The sequence below is a fragment of the Takifugu flavidus genome, chromosome 21, assembly GCF_003711565.1.
Source record: "Takifugu flavidus isolate HTHZ2018 chromosome 21, ASM371156v2, whole genome shotgun sequence".
In the NCBI taxonomy this organism is placed as follows: Eukaryota; Metazoa; Chordata; class Actinopteri; order Tetraodontiformes; family Tetraodontidae; genus Takifugu; species Takifugu flavidus.
In genome coordinates, this window is record NC_079540.1 from 6,718,908 (window position 1) to 6,740,763 (window position 21,856).

Sequence of the window (21,856 nt, forward strand, 5' to 3'; positions counted from 1 at the left end):
CCTGTATTAAAGTCAGATGTTTCTGTAACTCTGTAATATGTCAATGTTTTTGAAATTTCTTTTGTCTTTTGATGTGACGTGTAATTTTGACCCCACACAAAAAATCTTTAAAAACCACAAATAAATTGGTAATCATACAAAACATTTTTAATCCTTCTTTCTCTTATCTCAAACCTATATGCTGGTTGTATTTTAAGTTTCATGTGTGATCATCAGGTGGTTTGTGGTACTTTTTTAACATGTCATGAGAAACCTTTTCTTAATTATTGTACTATATAATATCACTGAACATTGTAATAAATGGTGAGAAAATTAATATAATTATTTTTAAAGACACTCGAGAAAAATGTAGGAATAAGCAACACACCGGAAGACAGTGAATAGTCAAATTCAACAAATACACCTAAAGCTGTACAGGAAATGAATTGTTCAAAATTGTGAATAGAATTGTTCATTAAACTTTTATCACGCGTGCTCGGTAAACACAATACATCACACGCAAAGGTTAAGCTGACCACTTATCAGATGAAAAATGCACTTTATCTTAAATTAAATGCGATACTTTTCGACTGTTGAGATTTTATTTTGAAACGTGAGACCGGAAGCACTGTCGCAAGCTTGTGACGTCAGCTTGACTGTCGAGGAGCTCTCGAGAGGGGAAAAAAAGGAAAAAAAAGAGAAGAAAAAAACGGCATATTTGACGGGTTTGAGGGTCGAATTTGGACAAAGTTTCCCAACTGTCCCGACCCGAAGAAGCTCCGGGGGGGTTGACGGGGAGTCGAATTCACCGGTAATTAACACAACAGTTAAAAGTCGATTGTTAATTATCTTATTTTCAGTGTGTCTGAGAGGTCTGTCGTCCAGCCGCCGGAAGTCTGCATGAAGCTGCGTCTCCCACAGAGGCAACGGCGTCGACGCTTTTTTTCTCTACTCGGTTTTTTTTATTCGAGACTTTTTTTTTTCTTTTTTTATTTTCACTCTGCGAGATGAGCAGGGAGTGAGGAATGGAGGCGCAGGGAGCTGGAGTGTTTGTGTTTATTAGCCGACAGGCTCCTAAATCATATGAATATACGGGCCTGCTTGTAGCTAGAGCGAGCCAGCGAACAAAAGGAGAAAATTAATGGAGGCAAGTTAACGTTAGCTAGCTGCCATGGTGCTGTTGCCTTGACCAGCTAACATTAGCCATGTTTGTTTACATCTCTGTCACCTCTTTCAGCGATTGGCAGCTAATTATGAACAGCTCCGGGCGCTTATTTCCCCCAAGATGTTTTACTACTCCAACGACAGATTCACATTTATAAGGCTGTGTTCTATCCCGCTAACGCCAACTAGCATTACCAGCTTGTGCCCCTTGTCAAAAATGGCTCTTGGATCATTTAAGTTCGCCCCTGAACTTAAGCGACGTGCCTAACATTTAGCTTTCGGTTATGCAGCACAGGGAGCTCCTGGATGGTGGAGATAAATGTAAAACATGCCGCCAGTTTTACTGTCCATGGTTTTCATGAAATACACCGCCCCCTTGGTTGTAGGATTATCTTTGCAAATGTATCTCTGCATTAAAGTTTGTAGTTTTCCCATGCAAACGTCTTAAATAAATGAAGCGACAATACATGTCAGTTTAACTTAACCAACATGTAATTACATGCATGATTTTTGTGGGTGTGAGCAATATGGCAATGCTTGACATTAAGAAATTACAAGATCCCCCTCTTACAGACCTAAAATATAGATATTTGATGATGTTAAAGTGCATTCCAACATTTAAAAGAATAAGACTTTGCTATAATTGCAAAGTTAATAAACATTTATTGGTAATTTCTTTAAACAGAAGCAGGCTTTTGGAAAAGATATTTTCGAAACATTGAGGTTATATTAAAATTTTTGTTAGCTTTAATAAGACACTGCTATTCTCCAATATTAGATACAACCATCTGCTGTTGTTGCATGGGCAGCAACCTTCAAAAACTCAATATTTTTGTTTTCGTGCCTCCGTCCTTTTGCAGATTACTTTTTGTCCAGCACTCCAGGGCTTAAACATCTTTACCTGATTCCTTTCACATCCTCCCCTCTGAATCTGATTAGATGATCAAAATGAGTGTGATAGGACAACTAGGCACTAAGCGCACATCTCGCCATCGAGGGGCATATAAACTAAACACGCTATCACGAATGCATTACGCAACAGGCTGCTGGTTGTGAGTACCTGACACTGATATGCAAAAATGTGATCGCTGTTATCTAATGGAGGAGAGGATACGTGGAAAGGAAGCAAATTAAGATGGTCGAAAGGCAGCCATGCATGGTCTCGTTTCACGTGATAGATGAAGAAGGGCAAAATGACGAGGAGGACAGGTGTTTTCTAAGTGTGTTGCTTTTTAATTACAGAAATAATGGACGATTCCCCTTTCAACTCATCATACTTTTGGTCTCCCGTCCCCACTGTACAAGGACAGGTAGAGACAAACTTATTGTTGGAATTGTCTTGAAATACACGTGGTATAGTGGTATGTGCAATGTCCAAAGCTACCCAGAAGGGATCACCAGTTTGGCTGTCAGGGCCTTACGTTAAACCTTACATGTCAGCAGACAGTGATTTGACCCTGTTCATTTTGTTATTAACACTATCAGATAATGCTCGCTTAACCTCTCACCGAAGTTGTGTAAATGTGAGCGCTGACGTTTGCGAAAGCTCATCTGATAACATTTCTGTTTCACCTCTTCAACCACTCTGTGCCTTTATTTTGTCAACATTTTGCATCTCACTTGACTTCTTTTTTGACTTTCTTCTCCCTTCATCACACGACTTCATCTGTCCAAACTCACTCACCCTTTGCCTCCTATTCCTGACCAACAACTTTGTGTCTTGCATTCTGTGCTGCCATTTTTCCTGTTTTGGGCACTTTTTCCACTTTTTTCCCCTAACGGTCCTGACTTCCCCATCTCTGATCTTCACTCTCCAATCCGGTGATTCGTCCTTTTCTCTTCCTCACCTCATCTTTCCTTGCCATCATTTTGAAACGGCTCATCCTCCTTACTGCTTTGTTACTTCACGTCTCTCCTTTCCTTGCTCTTACCACCAAACTGCCCCTCTACTCATCATCACGTAGATGGAGAACGCCATGTTCCTGAACAAAGCAAAGGAGCAGCTTGGTCCGGAGAAGGCCAGTGCACCCTCTTTCCCTCACTCCTCTGCATCTTCCACCTCCACGCCCCATTACCCCACGGCTGTGCTGGCCATTCCTGGATCCTTGGAGGCAGGAGCCGGGGTGCGTGTGATCCCAAAACAAGAGGGAAGTGGGGGCACTGCAGGAGGGGGAGGAGGCAGTGGTGGGAGCAACAGTGGCAGTGCATCATTAAGTGTGGTTGGAGGACACCTGCACCAGTCACACACCTCCCAGAACATCACAGTCGTGCCTGTACCCTCCACGGGGATCATGACTGCAGGTGAGTTGGCTCTTCTGCCCTTCTTCCTTCTGGCATCATCTCATGTCTTACACCATTTCCATTCTCTCTCTCTCACATTATGTGTGTTCACTTTAATAGGAACATAAGTATAAATGTTGACCTAGAACAATGTGAATCCACAAAGCAGGTTATGAATATTCTCATGACACAATAACCTTATAGTGTTGGTGTATGAACAGATCGTTGGCCCCATCAGGAGCGTCCGTGAAGTTTTTAATCTCATGTAAAAAACATACATGACAAAAGCATATAAAAAAAGGTCAAATTTCATTAAAAGAAGTGTTTGATTTTAATATGCCTCAGTCTATTGAATAAAATTCTCATTCTGATGTTACGAATTGTTCTGTTAGATGTAGAAGGTTATCTAGACAGTGCAATACACACACTGTTATAGTGTTTCTTTTCCTCTTAGCCGGGTTAGTGATCACCACCCCGCAGGGCACACTGGTTCCCAGTGCAACCACGCAGTCATTTGTAACTGGACCCCACACTGCCACCACCATGATAGTGTCTGCACTGCACCCCTCAAATGCAGGTAAAGGCCAGTCACAGCTACTTTCAATCATTTTAATATGCCAATAAACTGTTGAGTAATGGCAGGACCCACCTTTTTGCTAGTTGCTGTGTCGATATTCCTCAGTTCACATGGATGCCTTGAATAATTTCCATTAACAAACACGGTAGTCTCGAAAACTTTTGACCTAAATTTACTTTTCTATTCAAGTAGGTTATCTTGAGTAGATTATTGCTATAATACATCCATTGTTTAATTCACATTCCCTATGTTGTGTTGTTGAATTCATTCTCACGCCTACAGTGTTTCTGTGTGTCCTTCCATTGTTTTTGTCCTCCCAAGTGATGCAGCATATATCTTTTTTATCACTTTCTATTGGAGCCATGCAGGACGATGCATCTCTACTTGACATATTTAGACTTTCTGCTCTTTACCTTTTCTTTTTGCTCACAGACAAGAAGGAGGACATTGCTATCCCTCCTGCAGTTGTCATGCCAACACCATCAAAACGGGGTAGAAAAAGCAAGCAGGTGATGGGAAGAGTGAGTGGGGTTCCCCCTCCTGGAAGTGACGCCTTGATTTTGGCACACCTCACTGCTGGTGGGCAGGTGAGGCTCGCCAACATTTGTTGTGTGTGTGTCTGTCTATGTGCGTGTGTGTCTGTGTATATGCTTATACTATACATACAGAGAGTGACAGTTATATTGCTATTGTCTTCCAGCATCACACCGCCGACCCGTATGATCTATCAAACGATGAGGACGATCACACAAACAAAGATGGCCCCAAATCCTACAGGTAGGAGATTGGATTGTTTTCACGTTTTCACAGCATTTCATTGGACAAAAAAAATGTGCCAATTTAAATTTGACCATGAAGTGAAAGCCGGCTCTATTTATTAGTATGAATGTGTGATGTATGTTCATTTTCATATGCTTTCATTCCTCTTATGTCTTCATGTCACCAGGGTGAGACCACAGTCTCTACACTCTTAAAACTGTGGTTTATACCTCATTCATAAAATTCATTCCTATTCTGTTGTTTTCCTAAATACGTGGAAGTGTAGTTTAAATTAAATTGCTTTGACTGTGTGCCATTAAGGCTTTTCTTTCTCTTTCACTCTCCATTTTGTTAAGGTGTCGGATGTGTGCAGTAACCTTCTTCAGTAAGTCAGACATGCAAATCCACGCCAAGTCCCACACTGAGGCCAAGCCCCACAAGTGTCCTCACTGCTCAAAGTCCTTTGCCAACTCCAGCTACCTGTCCCAGCACATCCGCATCCACAGCGGGGCCAAGCCCTACACCTGCACCTACTGTCAGAAAACGTTCAGGCAGCTCAGTCACCTGCAGCAGCACACACGGTAATGGGCTGACTGGTTTGTGTGGTTCTGTGTGTCTCTGCATGATGGTGCACTGCTGTTGTGTGAGCCACTGGGAGGATTGCTATGGAAAAAGCAGCAAATGGTGTGGAATAATGTGATATTTTGGATAGTTATAGCAGTGGAAAGCTGGTCTGAATCCCCATTTCTCCCCAACAAACCCAGTAAACCCTGGGTTGAGTCTGTGCTTCTTAAAGTTTTCCCCACATTCAAAATCATGTCTCAACAGACCCCACATCAACTGGTGCTAACTCTATTGACAAATTTGTGAATGGTATCATTTTTAAGGTATATCAGTGAAAATTATATTAATGCTGACCATGCTGACAAGGTGTTGGTTCTTTATATACCATGTTAGGAAACATCGTGCTAATGTATTTAAAACACAAAGTTTTTCCTCTTTTCTGTATTCTTTATCCTATTACCAAGAACACCCACATGAGCATCACACTGATATTAGTCTTTTTGATATCACTTGTGTCTGTGTGCGGTGGATGAAAGTGTCCATTGTGCTTTCTGTTTGTTTGTCTTCACTCCTGTTACTGCCACTGAGCGCCAACCCCATCATTTTAATCAGGAAGAAGTGCCTCACTGGTCTGCCGGTCATTCTGAACTAACATTAAAATTCAGCTGCAGCAAGAACCAGACATTCATCAACACGGTCACTCCCCACCAAAAGTACTGCACATGAAATGAGAGACTGCAAGCACGCAAGAGAGAGAGAGAGAAAGAGAGCGAGAAAGAGCCAAGCGTGACTGTGCTTGCTGTATGTTTTTGTTCTGTGGTTTCACAACTCAGACGCAGCATTAAGAGCACACTGTCAATCTGTGACCAATGAAGCTGATCATGTTAGCATTAACGCATGATTTGATCATCATGAAGTTTGGTCATGCTGTAGCCTAAAAGTCTCTCGCTGTCTCTCTCTTTCTCTTTTTGTGTTTCTCTCTCCCCGACTCCTCATCCCTCCAATCCCGGTTTGCCGTGTTAGAAACCACACTGAGGCCAAGCCCCACAAGTGTCCCCACTGCTCCAAGTCGTTTGCCAACTCCAGCTACCTGTCCCAGCACATCCGAATCCACACGGGGGCCAAGCCCTACACCTGTTCCTACTGCCAGAAAACATTCAGGCAGCTCAGTCACCTACAGCAACACACACGGTACTGGGTTGGGCTCTGTGGGTTTGACTGGTTGAGTTTTTGTGTGTGTGTGTGTCTGTGTTTGTGGATGAGCTTCTTTCTCTGTCCAAGAGACATCTGAGCTGTTGGCACATTAAATAAAAGTTGCCATGAGTTAAGGTGATAAAGGAAGACCGTAAAAGTCTGTAAGGACAACACAGACCAGCTGAGTTGAGTTAATAATTAATAAATACAGCATTTATGATAAACACTGAAATAAGCTCAGGGATCCTCCAGAGAGAATCTTCTTCAATGTCACTGAAAAACAAAACTAAGGTTTGGGTTTTTTTTGTCATCAATTGTCAAATTCAGACTGGATATTGATGGACCTGCACTCTCCTCTAGTTAGTCTACGGCTTTCCTTCAGAACATTGCAACAGTATTTTTATTGAGACTTTTGTAAGAGTCTAAATGAATAAAAATCAGAAACCAGGAAAATATTCCAGAACTGTCTTAGGAAAAGTGACCTGATTGCATTTAAACCACGATGAAGAATCCCGTACCCTCTCATTATCCAAGGGCAGCAAACAGGAACTCAGAGTTGCATCTCAGTTGTAGTGGATTAATGATGTGTATCATTTTCCAGGATACACACTGGTGACCGCCCATACAAGTGTAACCATCCAGGCTGTGAAAAGTCTTTCACTCAGTTGTCCAACCTGCAGGTAAATGTCCTCCTTGTGGCTTTTAAGTTAATTTCTCTGTGATGCAATTTTAAGGCTCTTTTTCTCTTTCAACAGTCTCACCGTCGCCAGCACAACAAAGACAAACCATTCAAGTGCCAGAACTGTAACCGTGGTTACACAGACGCTGCCAGTCTGGAGGTGCACCTGTCCACGCACACCGTGAAACACGCCAAGCTGTTCTCCTGTGGCCTCTGCAACAGATCCTATACCTCGGTACTCTCTCTGACATTCACATTTGGCTTTGAATCAGCAGTTAAATATAGTGTTTCCAGTTATTTAAACATGAAAGTGTCCCCAGTAATGCTAATACCCGCATTGCACTTTCCATCTGTCATATGGCAGAGGGTCACCTTATGTTTTACACCCTACAGTTCATGTCTCCTCTCTCTCCCCAACTCCAGGAGACGTATCTAATGAAACATATGAGGAAGCACAACCCCGACCCGCTAACGGTGGCGGCAACAGTAGCTGCTCAGCAGGCTCAGGGTCTCACGCCAGGCGTAGGTGGCAGAGGCCGAGGGCGTGGCCGAGGAAGAGGAGCTGGTGGAGCAGGCGGGGACAGAACCAGCCAGCTCCAAAGTCAGACCAACCCTAATAACGCTACCCAGAACCCTAACCCTGGACCTCCAAGCAGCTACCAGTCACACCAGCAGCCCACAGAAGCTGTGGTTTCGTGCCCATTTGACCTCCACCAGTACAAAACAGTATCTGCCAGTGAGATCCAGTACAAACCAGTCACTGTGGCAGACCTGCCCGTGACCCACAAAGACCTCTGCCTCACCGTCTCCACATCAGCAATACAGGTGGAGCATATGAACTCATAGACTGCGTCTTCCTACGCTGGTTAACCTACCAATCATATCCGCAGTGTAAAAATGTTGATAAACATAATTTATCAGTATTCAGTATTACAGTCTGCTTACCAAACGTCCACATTCAGATCATCTGGTCAACTGAAGTTCAACACTGAATCATTTTCTATCCCCCCACAGTGGGCAGTGAATGACATTATGTTCAGTCTGGTTTTCACCAGCTGATTGTTGGCCATTATTGAGAAGCTTTAATACTGAGTACTACATTTACTTCCTCGATAGGACGGATATTTTACAAACCTCTTCTCCACTTTTTAAACCTAGCATTGTCAAACATCTCTTCAATGCAATACAGATGTAGGACACTGTTTTGTTATTTCCATAATTTATTCTTCGGCCTGAAATTACATTCTTCCAATTCCTGACATAATCAGTACATAAGCAAAGTTCACTTTGGGCCTTTTTAATCATATAGGAATTTATAAAAGCAGTTTCAAAATGAGCCACATTTCACTGAGAATCTTGAACAACCGTTCAGCCTTCTCTGATTTGTGTTTGCATTTGGGAGAATGAAGATGTAAAATATCGGTTTGAAATAATCAAGTTGCACTATTCTCTGAACATATGTGTCCCAGAGAATAATAAGAATTTTTAAAAACACAGATATTAAACCATTATGTAGTTCAAGCCAAAATATGAATGAAAAGATTGGAAGGATCTCAGCACTGAAAGATTCAAAGTTTATTAAGAAGAGACTGAACTGACGCCTCAGCAAACAGCAGTGCAGCATCGGGCTGAACCCTTGTCTGGATCTCATCGTGTGCATCTTTGAATTCATGACTTCCTTATTTACACTCACCGTCACTCAGATTAGAAGAGTTTATGGAGCCATGCTCTTTGCTGGAGCCCCGACTGTTTTACAAAGGAGAAGGACCAGTTGGGAAATGCACTAAATTTGAAGACTGCTGCAGAGAGACCAGAGGAGGGCTGGTTGGGGCTGATCTGCTGATTAAAAAGCACTTGATGAAGTTTGTACTTCATGCCTACGTTTGTGATCATTGTACATTGTACTTTTTTTAAATATATGTATGTATTTTTCTACCAACAGAGGTTCACGTGAACAAACTCTGAGAAAGTGGAGTGAGTGCTTGAATGTTAAAGGGAAGAGAAAGGAAAAAAGTCCCAGTGGAGTGTTATTCCTGGTCCGCTCAGACAGTCAGGGATCCTCCACAGCGTAAAGATAACCCAGCCTTCTGTCAGGCAGTTGTTGGGAAAATGATTGTGTGATAAAAGAATTGACAGGTACTGTTATCAATGTTTGTTTTTTTAATGCTTTTTTCATACATATTTCATTATAACTGTATTACAATTGTTATCCACATTATTATTGACCTGAGGCATTATTGCAGTATGCTGTACATAAATAGATAGAAGAATCATTTTCATCTTTTAAAGGGAAGTATGACCTGTACAAAGCATATATGGGAACTCAACAGAACAAATACCAAATCACTGACTGTTCCTAGGTCACCTTTAATGCATCTGTACCATAATACTGCCTGACAAAATCATCAAAAATGCAAAAGTACAACCCTTACATTTGGAATTGTGCATAAAATTGGTTAAACTAAGGAACAGATTTGCTGTCATGTACCCGTTTTGACAGGTTTTCAGTGCACTTGACAATTATTAGCAGACACAAAGAGAGTTTATTAGATTATGGAACAAAAACCATGTCTGGAGATTAGTTCCCAATTCTGTGCGCAAAGATCTGAGGTTATATTCTTCACATTAGCTTATAAAGCAAAATTGTAATTAAGGTGACCTGGGACACCAATGCAACATGTATGTGCACAAACTATCCGATTAAAACGCTGAAACAGCCAATACCTGTGGCTGGTTGACTCATGTATACTCCTCTTTGTATTTTGTTGTGTCCTTTTATGAAAAAAAATAACACATTGTCAATATTCTTGTTAATGTTATTACTGATGCTCCCCATATTAATAATTGCAGTTATTAACGAACCTCTGATGCTACATCCTTGCATACCGTATGCAGTTACACCTCTTGTTCATCTGAACAGACTGTTTCTTCCTTAATGGAGAATAAAGTGTGGCAACATTTTATGATGAACAGAAGATTTGTTAGTGATATTGTTTGGTCAAACATGTAAGATTATCAGTCGATCAGACATTATTTATAGAGCACTTGTGGTGGTGGTAATAATGTGGTAACTCACAAACATTGTTTTCCTTGTTATAAGTGGTAGTATTATTTTTGCTCACAGTCAGCACTTAATTTGGTCTTGTCAGGTTACCTTAAAGATGGTGAAGCTCATTTTATTAACGTGAATGCAAATAGCATTAGACAAAAGCACATTTTACAAACCAAACATGTAAAGAAGTTACATTTAAGTGATGTTTCCAAAATGTAAGGAAACTTGGCAAGATGTAAACATTTCTATTACTAATAGCCTGCTATGCCATTATAGACCACGCCGCGGCGCTGTGGTCATATGTAGCACAATTCTTTCCTCAAAACAAGAACATTTCTTGAACAGCTGTTGATATCGTGTGAATGCTTGTTTTTAAAATGCTACTTAAGGCTGGTTCTGTAGCAATTTATCTTTGAATATGTCACGATAGTAAATAGGCGTATTGGAAAACTATCCAGAGTTTTACTTTCGGAACCATAGTGGGCGGGGCGGATGTGTGCGTGGGCGGGGTTTCAATGGCTCATCCAATCAGGACATCGCGTTCGCGGTGGGCACCAAAACAGTCAGATTTCAAATTCAAACGGACGGAGACTGTGGATTGGCTCAATAACTTAAGGGGAAACTCGGTTTATTTGAGGTAATGCGGTGCAAAATGCAAAGGTTTTCTTTGAAAAATATTCATCTTAGATTCTGAGTATGTTGGATAAAGGATACGTATAGATATGCGTTTGTTCGTCAAGCTTTATCTTTGGTAATTAGACTGTTTTCAAACTGAAGCTAATTGCAGCTAGCAGCTAATGGCGACATGTACATTATTCTGTTTGATCAATGCGGTTCGAGTATGGTTTAAAAAATCTGCAGTAGAAATGCCTGATGAAATAATGTTACAGCCATTGTAAGTTAAGATCCTGCAGTCAATGCTAATATTTTTGCGGCAACTGAAAAGAAGGATTTTCCATTACTGATATATTTCTGACCGAATCCTAGTTTTGTGTCTCGATTTTGATCATTTCTTTCTTGCAACAAAACTAAGCATCTGTTTAGCCAACACTTTCCTGCTTATAGAGTCATAGAACAGACTGTTTTACCTTTCTCAGTCAAGAACTCTGTCCTTTGTGTTTATGATAAAGGGCGATCTTTGTATTTAACCATGTTTGAGTGTTTATATTTTGTCTATGTGTGTTCAGAATAAATTGAACTAATTTGCCCTTTAACCCTGTAACAGAAAATGTCCCGCTTGCCAGTTATGTCAAGCAAAAGGGTTCTTCCAAGCAGCAGCAGCAGTGGCGGCTCAGATAATGGCCAAGACTATGCGCCTGCTCAGGTTAGTATAAATACTGACTAGCAGATTGAATTTTTATGTCATAATATGATGTCTGTCCATTTGTCTGCAGTATATCTCTGGTCAAATACTACAAATAACTTGAGTCCATGTAATGTTTATCATCTATATAGTAACTATGCATATTCGCTGTGATGTAAAGTAGGTCCCACACTCATAGTTCCTAAGTTTGCATTATGTTGCTGGTGTTTGTTTGCAGAAGAAGATACGTAAGGACCCAGAGCCCGGGAAAGCATTTGCAGCAGCAACAGTCATTGGTAGCAGGCGGCCACCAGCTGCAGTGACACGAGCGCCCATCTGTGCGTAGCTGCTTCAATCAAATCATTCCAGCCTAAGGCAGTCAGAACAAGGCTTTTTAGTATTTTCCTCCACATTTCCTACATCTGTGGCTGTTTTTGTATTGTCAGGCCTTTACACTAGTTGGCCATCCATGTCTGATTTTTAGTTGTGGTGGAACTTTAATAGAGAGATTCTGACTAAAAAAGCACTGAAGAGAGGATCAGCAACAGCAGCATTCAATAGAAATAGGACTGTTTGCTCACTGCCTTTTCCCTCTGAGTTTACCTGTATTGTTTGCATCACACAGCAAAGCCAGTCAGAGGTGTAGGAGCTGCCACTGTGGCTACTGGACCTTCCAGAGGTAAGAGAAAAACATAATTTTACATATTTTACCATTTAGGGAACTGTCAGTTTTATTTCTGAAAATGCCTGCTTTTAGCATCGGAAATAAAAGTTGTAGATTTTATTAAGACTTCTGGGATTGGTTTTCATGCAGGAATCGTTGCTCTTTTTTAGGTGTTCTCAAACCAACAATGGCTTCAACTGTAGCAAAAGGAGGAAACCTCAAACAGCCCACGGGAACAGCTGGTAGGAAAATAGATTAAAAAATAATCCACTCTACCTTTGGGGGTGTGATCTCTTGCCACTGTCCAAAAGTGCACATCAGTGGTTAATGTCTCCAAATTATAAATGTGCACGTCAGGTGTGTATTACACCTCCTTGCTTGATGTCAGTTGAGTTTGGTGAAATCACAAATATTTCTTTAATGTGTAACCCTAACCCTTTAATTCACTGTCCCTTTTTTATTTGTAGAATTTTGTTTCATTCGGATAAAAGTAAAATCAGCAAACATAAATTCTTTCACTACATCCCGTTGAGTGCAGGTGGGACCGGGGCCAACAAACGCAAAGCGTGGGACCTGAAAGGCAAGGTCAGCGACATGGAGGTGAAGATGCGTGACTACCAGACCAAAGTTAAATCCGTGAACCAGGAGAATGAGGTTCTGAGAGGCACCATGGTCCAGAGCCAAACAAGAGTGGCTGAAATACAAAAGGAGCTGGAGAGGCAGAGAGGGCAGATCAGGTACCAGGATCTGATAAATGAGTTGTGTCATACAGTTGTGATTGTGATTTGTCTGCTTGGAGGCCAAACATGCCACCTTTTTGTGCTTAGAACTTATGAAGAGGAGCTGCAGGTGTTGTCTGGTGTCCGTGACGAGTTGGAAACTGTTTCAAGTGAAAAAATGACTCTTCAAAAAGAGCTGTCTAACTTGGAGGGCAAGTACAAGGTCATGGAGACACTGAGAGACAGCCAAGAGACAGAGCTGCAAACACTGAAGGTACTGAGTCTTCTGTGTATCTGTGGTGCAGTTATGTCAGGAAATATGGCTCAGACAACCAGTTCAATTAATAATACATTAATTATGATCCAAATCAGTACATGTAATCTGATGCATTGGTGATCTTATATCTGTCCCGTCACTCCAGATCAAACTTTCTGTGCAAGAGTCAACCTTGGCTCGCCTGCAGAGCACACTCAGAGAGATGGAGGAAGAGGTCTGCTCCCTCAAAGAGACAGTGACCCAGCAGAAGGACGAGCTTCACGCTGGTGAAATGGAGCGCAGGCGGCTCCACAATACCATCCAGGAGCTCAAGGCGAGTGTTGGTGGCTGGAAAAGGCTGCAAGATGAAGGGACCTTCCATATTTGCTGACTTATTATTATTATTATTATTATTATTATCTACAGGGAAATATCAGGGTATTTTGCAGAGTGCGCCCTGTTGTGGATGGAGGGGTCAGTAAGCACATCCAGCTGCCTGCCAGCGACAACAAGATGATAACGCTGGCAAAAACAGAGGAGGTGAAAAAAATTGGAGCACATCAGAGCTGGAAAGAAAAAATGAGGTGTCTGTTTTTATCACCAGGGAAGGAAACTACTTAACCATCCCGGTGTCTTTCAGTCTCACACAGGCAAAACTACCGATACTCAGAAGAACTATAACTTCAGCTTTGATCGTGTCTTTGGTCCTGCCGCTTCACAACAGGAGGTAATTTTAAAACATTTCCATCGACACTCGGCTTGATTCAAATTACGCAGCTGTAAAAATTCATCTGCTGGCAGAAAAGGAAATCGAATCACTGTGATTGTAGATCTTTGAGGAGATCTCACTGCTGGTGCAGTCTGCTTTGGATGGCTACAACGTCTGCTGCTTTGCCTACGGCCAAACCGGAAGTGGGAAGACGTACACCATGGAGGGGGATGAGTTCACGGAAACCAGAGGTGTGATTCCTCGAGCTGTGCAACAGGTCTTCAAGGCAGCAGAGAAACTGGCAGCACAGGGCTGGGAGGTAGGCGCACGATGTGGGACAGGGAGTGTGTGAGCTTTGTCTTTGACAGAACGGGTCTTCGCACACCGTAATTGTGCTGCTGACATTTTTCCATTCATCGTAACCTTATTGTGTATTTTTGCGCTAGATTTTTGTATAAAAGTTTTTTTTTTTCTGTTTTTCTCAGTTCAATTTCACAGCAAGTTTTGTTGAAATCTACAACGAGTCTCTGCGAGACCTGCTCTACACCGGCAAAGCCAGCAAGAGACCCGAGCACGAGATCCGAAAGTCTGTCACCAATGAGGTGACGATCACCAACCTCACCTACGAAAAGGTCGTCAATGAGGATCAGGTAGGAAATGTTCCTTAAGTGTTCATTAGTCAGAACCACAATCACTCACCCAGCCTGCTGTGTGCATTCAATGTGTAAGCTGATAGTAATCCTTGTGGCCCATGGGCCTGCCAGGTTCTAGGTCTGATCGCATTGGCCAATCAGAACCGCTCCACGGCCCAGACGGCCCAGAACGACCGCTCCTCTCGCTCCCATTCAGTCTTCCAGCTGGATATCGAGGGAGTGAACGGTGGGAGGGACATCAAGTGCAAGTGTGAGTATAATTCTCCAGCTTGTCTTGTTTTCTAACCTGATTTGTTTGTTATCGGAGTGTTTTCTGTGGGTTTTTTCATACAGCCACCTTGTGTCTGGTGGACCTGGCTGGCAGTGAGCGCATGTTGAAGAGTCAGTCGCAGGGTGAGCGTTTCAAGGAGATGACGGCCATCAACGGCTCCCTCTCTAACCTGGGCATCGTCATCAGCGCACTGGCCAACAAGGTGTGTCAAATAAAAACAACTGTTCTGAGTTCAGCTTTAGGCCGAAGCTTTGATTACGGCTCTGCTTAATGACAAGAATACGTTTTCTGTGAAAATTTAAAAGACCCTCCTTTTTATTCTTTTACAGGAAAACTACATTCCATACAGGAACTCCAAGCTGACGTACCTCCTGCAGGGGTGCTTGGGGGGAAACAGCAAAACGTGAGTTTTCCATCAATATGGCTCCGTGATATGGAGGCTCAACCTCAGTGGCCCAGAGGTTCCTACACCTGTCTAAAATAGAATGAATGACAAAACCAAAGCCTTTATTTTTTGCATTCTTCTGAGTTTCTATTTGTTGATCTTTCTCCCACCCCAGCCTAATGTTCGTGAACATTGCCCCAGAGCCGGACAGCTTCGGGGAGACCCTCAACTCACTGCGGTTTGCCAGCAAGGTCAGTTCCAGCAGATTTTTGTTTTATGTTAATGTCAGCAACAGCCATGTTATCTGCTTTACAGGGGGGGATTTAATCATCTTTAACTTACTTTTACATTGTTACAACACTTTATGATGACGCTTCTTTACTTGTTTTATAGGTGAACGACTGTGTAATTGGGACTGCAAGTGCCAACAGGAAATAGAGCAGAAAGGGGAAAAAAAGTGGTTACGGGGGAATTGTGGTGTCTACGCTTGGCCTGCTGGTCACATATTTTAGTGTCTAAATGGTCCATTTGTGTGAAACCCACCAGCTCAGACGAGGTCTCCAAAGTTCAGACATGGCAGGACTTCACAGATGTAATGGTAAAGGCTGACAGTGACCCAAACCGCTGTGATTTCCTGTAGAGTATGTAAATATATGGTCATGGTTATTGTTGTTCACTGGCAAACATAATGATGCCAGTCCGCAATCACCATTTGGTGATTACATCCTCAGGGCCCCTTTTAATGATGGGTAACGAGGCTGTCAAACAATTTTATGCTTCTTTGTTAATCAGCTAGATGTGTACAATATTTTTAGTCATGTTTTTATGCAATTTGCTATTTTTTTGACTTTTCAGTTAGCTGTTATTAATACAAAGTCACATTTTAAAAAGAGACAACTGCATAAGTCACATGTATTAAGTTTAGCATGTTACAGTATCATACATCTAACTTGCACAGTAACTGCAAATAAATAGATTTGAATTAACACAATGTTTTTCTTTATGTTGGTGATGCTGTTGAAAGCTTTGTCATCTGCTCAGTGTGGTGAAAGACTTACACACCCATTAGGGATATGTCTGCTTTATTCTGCTTTTAAATAAAATATTCTCAAATATAATGGAAACTTCAAATGTACTGAAATTCTGGTTTATCCATTTCTCCAAAATTCCTTCCAAGCAATCAAAGATTGTTTCTTTTGATGTACTTGTTTCCTTTTAGGTTTACTTAATTTAGATATACTGTATGTGAAAAATCACTTATTTATGGTAAAGAATCTGCATTGGTGACGAGAGTAATGGGAAATAAACATGTGATTTCATAGAATAATAAACATATACAGTGATTTTTTTTAAATAAAAAGGTCTCATAATTACTGATAAAAGCAGGAACGCTAGATTTCTTATTTTTGTCGGCCAAAGTCTGGCTCGTCTCTCTGGAAACCTTTTAAAGGTGACGTGTCGCTGTCTGCCGCTACAGGAGACATCTGATGGGAGGACATTTGTTCAAAAAGAAAGATGGTCCCGGGGAACATGACAGGGCTCGGTACCGTCAGTTCGGTCAAAGACTGTCCTTTTGAAGGCTGTCCTGACAACTGAAGCGGTGAGTCGAACCTCTTCAGCCGGTTCGTGCTTTCTGTAGCCAGCCATCAGAGCTAGCTAGCAGGCTAACGGCGGCTGACTAACGTCTCCCAACTGTCTGGACTTTATCGCAGTCGGTCCGAACAAAAGCAGCCACTTTGCGTCTCTTCAGCCCCGCTCCGAGTCTTTTTCCTGCAGCTGTGTGTTATCGGTAAAGCAGCAGAAGTGTCACATGTGTTTTCCTCATTAGTGTTGTTATTAACCTGTAACGTTACCTGCTCACATTAGTTGGTTTTCTGCGAAGCTGCTCTCAGTGTGTCATTAAAAAGCACGAAAACGATTGAAAAAATAAATCAATACACGAATTAGTTCTGAATAAGCTGCGGTTTGCTACTGAAGTATTAAAATAACTCGGTGACACCTGAATCATTGGAGAGTTTGCAGCCATCACAATGTTCACCTTGAAGTCCACTAAGGTATTTCTAAATTCACGTCAAATAATCCAATAATCTCTCAAGGTGAGCGGCATCTTCCCAAATTCCTTGTTTTCCTGATGTTTCCAGATCCTTTATTGCAGGACTCCTTTCCTAATGATCTGTTTTGGTAGCATGTCTGAACAGATCGTTGTGGCATATTTAAGCTCCTGTAATCAGCAATAATAAAAGGCTCCACCTCGGAGCTCGCTGACTCCGTGGTTCTGCCGCCCAGATGCAGTCTCTGCCCGTGGAAGTGGGAAGCAGCAGCACAGCCCCCAGGGACACACCTGGATCGGTGGTGCAGGTGTGCTTCCCCAGCGCTCAGGCCTCGGTGTTGGACGGTCTGAACCGACAGAGAGAAGAAGGCAGGCTCTGTGACCTCTCCATCCACGTCCAGGGACATGTGTTCAAAGCTCACCGCTGCGTCCTGGCCGCCTCCTCACCCTACTTCCATGATCAGGTGTGAGTCTGCCACCAGCCTCAGGAAGCACCAGCTATACACCAACAGAAAAATGCAGGTCTTAATTTCGTTTCGTCCGTTTGTGGCCTCTCCATCCTTCACCAGGTTCTCCTGAAGAACATGTCGACAGTGTCCATCCCCGCGGTGATGGACCCACTGGCGTTTGAGAGCGTCCTGAGCTGCGCCTACACCGGTCAGCTGCGGATGCTGCGTGACGACATCGTTAACTACCTCACGGTGGGCAGCGTCCTGCAGATGTGGCACATCGTGGACAAGTGCACCGAGCTGCTGAAGGAGGGACGGATGGCTGCGGGCGGCGGCGGCGGCGGCGGCGGCGGCGCTTTGCAGGAGAGGCTCGCAGGAAGCGGAGGGTCGGGTGGTCTCGGGTGCAGCAGCAGCAGTAACGCTGAGAGCGGAGCAGGCTGTGCTCATGAAGGAGGTGGCGAAGCCAGCAGTCAGTCCCAGAATGGGGGGTCCAATGGGCAGCAGCACGGCTCGCAAGCGCCCGTCCGTCCATCACTCAGCGAGAGCCAGTCTCCCAGCAGCACAAACTACTTCAGCCCCCGGGATGGAAACAGTTTCGGAGGAAGTGGGGCTGCTACAGCCGGGGCTTCGGTGGATGGGGGGGTTGCAAGCCAGACTTCCAGCTACTGTGCCCCATCAGGAGGGGAGGAAGAGGAGGAGGAGGATGTAGAGGAGGAAGAGGAGGTCCTGTACCGTCAAAGAAAGAGAAGAAGAGGAGTGGGAAGTGGGAGGAGAAAGAAGACTAGCTCCGCGCCAGATCAGGAAGTTGGGGTCAGCGACAGCTTTGGTGTGTCATCATATCAGGTGAGTTGTGGGACCCTGTCTGTTCACTGACAAGATTGATCTCTTTTTACCAGCTGACTGTTGTTGTTAGAGTTTAAAGGTTGCTGAGTGACTCTGGCATCCTGGGGGGGGTTTAAAGACACATCCTATGCTGGGATGTCCATGTGTTGGTGTTGATTCTGTTTATATGTCTCTGTTTATAGGATGGTGACGGGTTACCCCAGCCGAAGCGCCCCACCTACAGCCAGCCCAGCATCATGCCCCGCAAGCAGTGGGTGGTGGTGAAGACCGAGCGCGTGGAAGACGATGACCTGATCGTGGTGTCGGGGGAGGAGGGCGGTGAAGAGGAGGAGGAGGACGACGAGGACGAGAGGGAGCTGGAGCTGGCCAGAGAGAGGGAGAGGACGGACTTCAGCATCTCCAACGTCCGCAGCCTCTCGGGGGAGCTGGGGGGCAGATCTGAGAGCGACTTGGATTCACAGGTGGATTACTGTCAGTCTTCCGAAGACTACCTCAGGTTTGAAGGTGGTTTGATAGACCAGACTTTAGCTCAGCACCTTCACAACACCACCGCAGCTCAGAGCCAGAGTGCTAATCGCACCATCACGACGCTGCTGGGTCAGGTGCAGTGCGCGGCGGCGGCCCGGGCCCAGCTCTTCCCCCTGGACATGCAGGGTAACCAGGTGGTCCTCTACAGTCAGGCCTCTGGGCTGTCTCTGGATGCTGCAGCACCTTCCCTGGGGATGACCGGCAGTATGATCGGAGGAGGAACCTTCAAGAACCCCAGCCTGGAGCACGGAGCGGTTCATATGTCTGCACAGGGAACTTTGGGAATTGATGGCGTGGACAGCGGCGGGATTGCGGGTGGAAGCGGTGGCAGTAACAGCAGCGGTGGGGGTTCGGGGAAGGTTTTTATGTGTCACTGCGGAAAAACCTTCACTCATAAGAGCATGAGGGACCGCCATATTAACATGCACCTGGACCTGAGGCCCTTCCACTGCCCCGTCTGTGCCAAAAAGTTCAAGATGAAGCACCACCTCACGGAGCACATGAAGACCCACACAGGCCTGAAGCCCTATGACTGCCTCAGCTGCGGCAAGAAGTTCATGTGGCGCGACAGCTTCATGAGACACCGCTCCCACTGCGAGAGGCGTGATGCCCTGGGAGAGAGCAGCGAGGGAGGGAGCAACGCCGAGGGCAGAAGGGGAGGGGCGGGAGGTGAGGAGGGGTCCGATTTTCTGTCCTCCCACCATCTCCTCCTGGCCGCAGGTGAGGGAGGACGGGGCAGCGGGAGAGGAGGAGCTTCAACTTCATCGCCACATCTCTCTGTCCTGTCGCCGCAGCACGCTGCCACAGGAAGCGGCAGCAATCACGGCAGCGCCGCTGTGCTGAGCAACAACATGGCCGCCGCAGGGGGCGTCCCTCACAGCCCAAGTCAGATGTTTGGAGGTCTGGGGGCGACGCGGGGGGTGTGCGAGGAGGACGAGTGTGAGGTTGGCGTGAATGAGAGCAGCGTGACTTAAAGCGGGAGGTGCATCCTAAAGCCTAATCTGATGTATAAAATCGGGACTTTGGGAATCCTGTCGCCTGTTGTGCCGTCAAGTTTCTGAAATAGACCCGTGGTCGTGCTCATGCCAGTTACATCTACTGCCTTTAGAAAAGAAAGTGACCTCATCACAAAGTGGAACATTTGTCTCAGTCTGTAAACTAATGTTGAAAATTGTATCCAAGGTTTGAAGAGGACTGGCGAGGAACCCCAAAATAACACCTGTATTGCAGACCCTCAGAGGCAACAATATAGTGCCGGTAGAATAGCAAACACGTCTGCTTAAGACCATCACTAGTATTTTTTTATTGTAATATATCAAAGCAGGAACTAAAAGAAGATATCAAATTGATAATTCAGTTCTAAAAGTAACCAACTAAAGCTGTAGATTTGTGTCTTAGAGCAGCAGGTTCCCTTTTCTCCCCTCAGTGCTGCAATGTCGTTTTAGGTGATTCCACAGTTTGATCTCAGCCATTTCTGCTCATCTTGGCCTCCCTGGAAGATCCCACCCATGCAGAGCTGACCCAGCTCAGACAGGATTCGACTTGGCTTTGTGTTTGCTCCTGCTGCTACAGTTGTAGTTCGTGCACTTGCTGAGATCTTTGTTAACAATGTAATTACAGATAATGTATTTACTCTTCATACCGGGAGATAACCTGTGAGGCTAATATGTTAATGGTGGAGGCCACAAAAGCTGAAATCTCATGTCTAATGTTTCCCCCAGAACAGGTTTTATCTGTGGGGCACCTTCAGGTATCTCACCAGAATATTCATTTAATACCAATTAATTCACTGTTACATGAGGAAGGAGTACATTTGTTTCTTTATGGTTTTGTTGGACACATTTGGTAAATACTGGGTTACAGTACCAGATCCACAAACCCCTTTAAATGTTGAGAATGAGGTGGTTGCCAACTTCAAAATGAAAATGAAAATCCATCTATGTTAGGTTGCATTTGGGCATGTGGCCAAACTCAAACAACAAACTCAACCTTTAACCACGTGTGCTGGATTATTGTAACATCTCAGAACCAAGTGAGAAAACATGCAGCGTGGTGATGAATTTACCTTCTGTGAAGGCAGAAGTGGAGTAATGGGACTCTTAAAGTGCATCTTTGTATCTTTGAAACAGAAAGTAAAAGATATAAAGGAGTTATTGGATAGCCCCAAAATAATATGAATAATATTATTATACTAACATGAAAAACAATAAAGAGGGAAAAATTGCCGAGTAGATTCTGTCTCCACTACCAATCAACAGCCCTCAAGTTTTATTGTCATAGGAACAAAAAAGTGACACGTTAAACAAGCAGCCCTTTACATTTAGTCCTATGGAAAAGTAATGATAATCCCCACATTTCTGGGCTCATCCAGGTCTTAAAGCATCCAATAGTCCTCTGGTACATTTATTTATGAACTAAAACAGGTTAATATGGGAAGTTTTACTCTGTGTGTGTGTGTGTGTGTGTGTTGGGATATTTCACCATTTCATCCACATCACTCATATTTTCTGGTTGACCAGCTGATTGTTATTTTCAAAGTTGTCATTTAGACATTTTTTGGTGCCACTTATGGCTTCAGTGTGTAAAAAAAGTAATAAATAAAACCACTAAAAAAATAAATAAACTATTTCCTGGAAATAATCCAAAAAAAAATTTTTTTGTCGATTTTAATCGTCTTTGTAAAGTCATCAGGCAGCATTTGGATGGTTGCTGTGGTGTCTAATTTACCTGGAAACGAAGGTTGTTTGCAAGATAAAGGCGTGCACGTGCATTATTTAT

The 21,856-nt window shown here is 43.7% G+C and overlaps 3 protein-coding genes across 8 annotated transcripts; all 3 read left to right on the forward strand.

Annotated features, from left to right (window-relative positions):
* Positions 1 to 627: 627 nt before the first annotated feature.
* On the forward strand, positions 628 to 10,171 carry znf384a (zinc finger protein 384 a). Of its 5 annotated transcripts, none has more exons than XM_057021225.1 (11): positions 628 to 790; positions 2,386 to 2,453; positions 3,108 to 3,444; positions 3,878 to 4,000; positions 4,433 to 4,587; positions 4,701 to 4,777; positions 5,116 to 5,340; positions 6,347 to 6,514; positions 7,119 to 7,197; positions 7,273 to 7,431; positions 7,620 to 10,171. In XM_057021225.1, the coding sequence occupies exons 2-11, from the start codon at positions 2,391 to 2,393 to the stop codon at positions 8,040 to 8,042; spliced, it is 1,809 nt and encodes a 602-aa protein (XP_056877205.1). In that variant the 5' UTR covers positions 628 to 790; positions 2,386 to 2,390; the 3' UTR covers positions 8,043 to 10,171. The 5 variants fall into 5 exon arrangements, with proteins under 5 accessions (XP_056877205.1, XP_056877209.1, XP_056877208.1 ...); XM_057021226.1 differs by having other exon boundaries at positions 631 to 1,126; XM_057021229.1 differs by lacking the exon at positions 6,347 to 6,514.
* Positions 10,172 to 10,761: 590 nt separating this feature from the next.
* kifc1 (kinesin family member C1) lies at positions 10,762 to 16,339 on the forward strand. Of its 2 annotated transcripts, none has more exons than XM_057021223.1 (17): positions 10,762 to 10,885; positions 11,474 to 11,572; positions 11,790 to 11,889; positions 12,177 to 12,230; positions 12,386 to 12,457; positions 12,754 to 12,952; positions 13,043 to 13,208; positions 13,357 to 13,524; positions 13,617 to 13,730; positions 13,831 to 13,917; positions 14,021 to 14,218; positions 14,385 to 14,549; positions 14,664 to 14,802; positions 14,886 to 15,025; positions 15,153 to 15,226; positions 15,384 to 15,459; positions 15,602 to 16,339. In XM_057021223.1, exons 2-17 carry the CDS (start codon positions 11,477 to 11,479, stop codon positions 15,644 to 15,646), a joined length of 1,893 nt encoding a protein of 630 aa, XP_056877203.1. In that variant the 5' UTR covers positions 10,762 to 10,885; positions 11,474 to 11,476; the 3' UTR covers positions 15,647 to 16,339. The 2 variants fall into 2 exon arrangements, with proteins under 2 accessions (XP_056877203.1, XP_056877204.1); XM_057021224.1 differs by lacking the exon at positions 10,762 to 10,885 and adding an exon at positions 10,980 to 10,999.
* A 284-nt stretch (positions 16,340 to 16,623) lies between these two features.
* zbtb22b (zinc finger and BTB domain containing 22b) lies at positions 16,624 to 21,730 on the forward strand. The gene is made up of 4 exons (XM_057021217.1): positions 16,624 to 16,808; positions 17,495 to 17,722; positions 17,828 to 18,550; positions 18,733 to 21,730. Exons 2-4 carry the CDS (start codon positions 17,495 to 17,497, stop codon positions 20,050 to 20,052), a joined length of 2,271 nt encoding a protein of 756 aa, XP_056877197.1. The 5' UTR covers positions 16,624 to 16,808; the 3' UTR covers positions 20,053 to 21,730.
* The last annotated feature ends 126 nt before the right edge of the window (positions 21,731 to 21,856 follow it).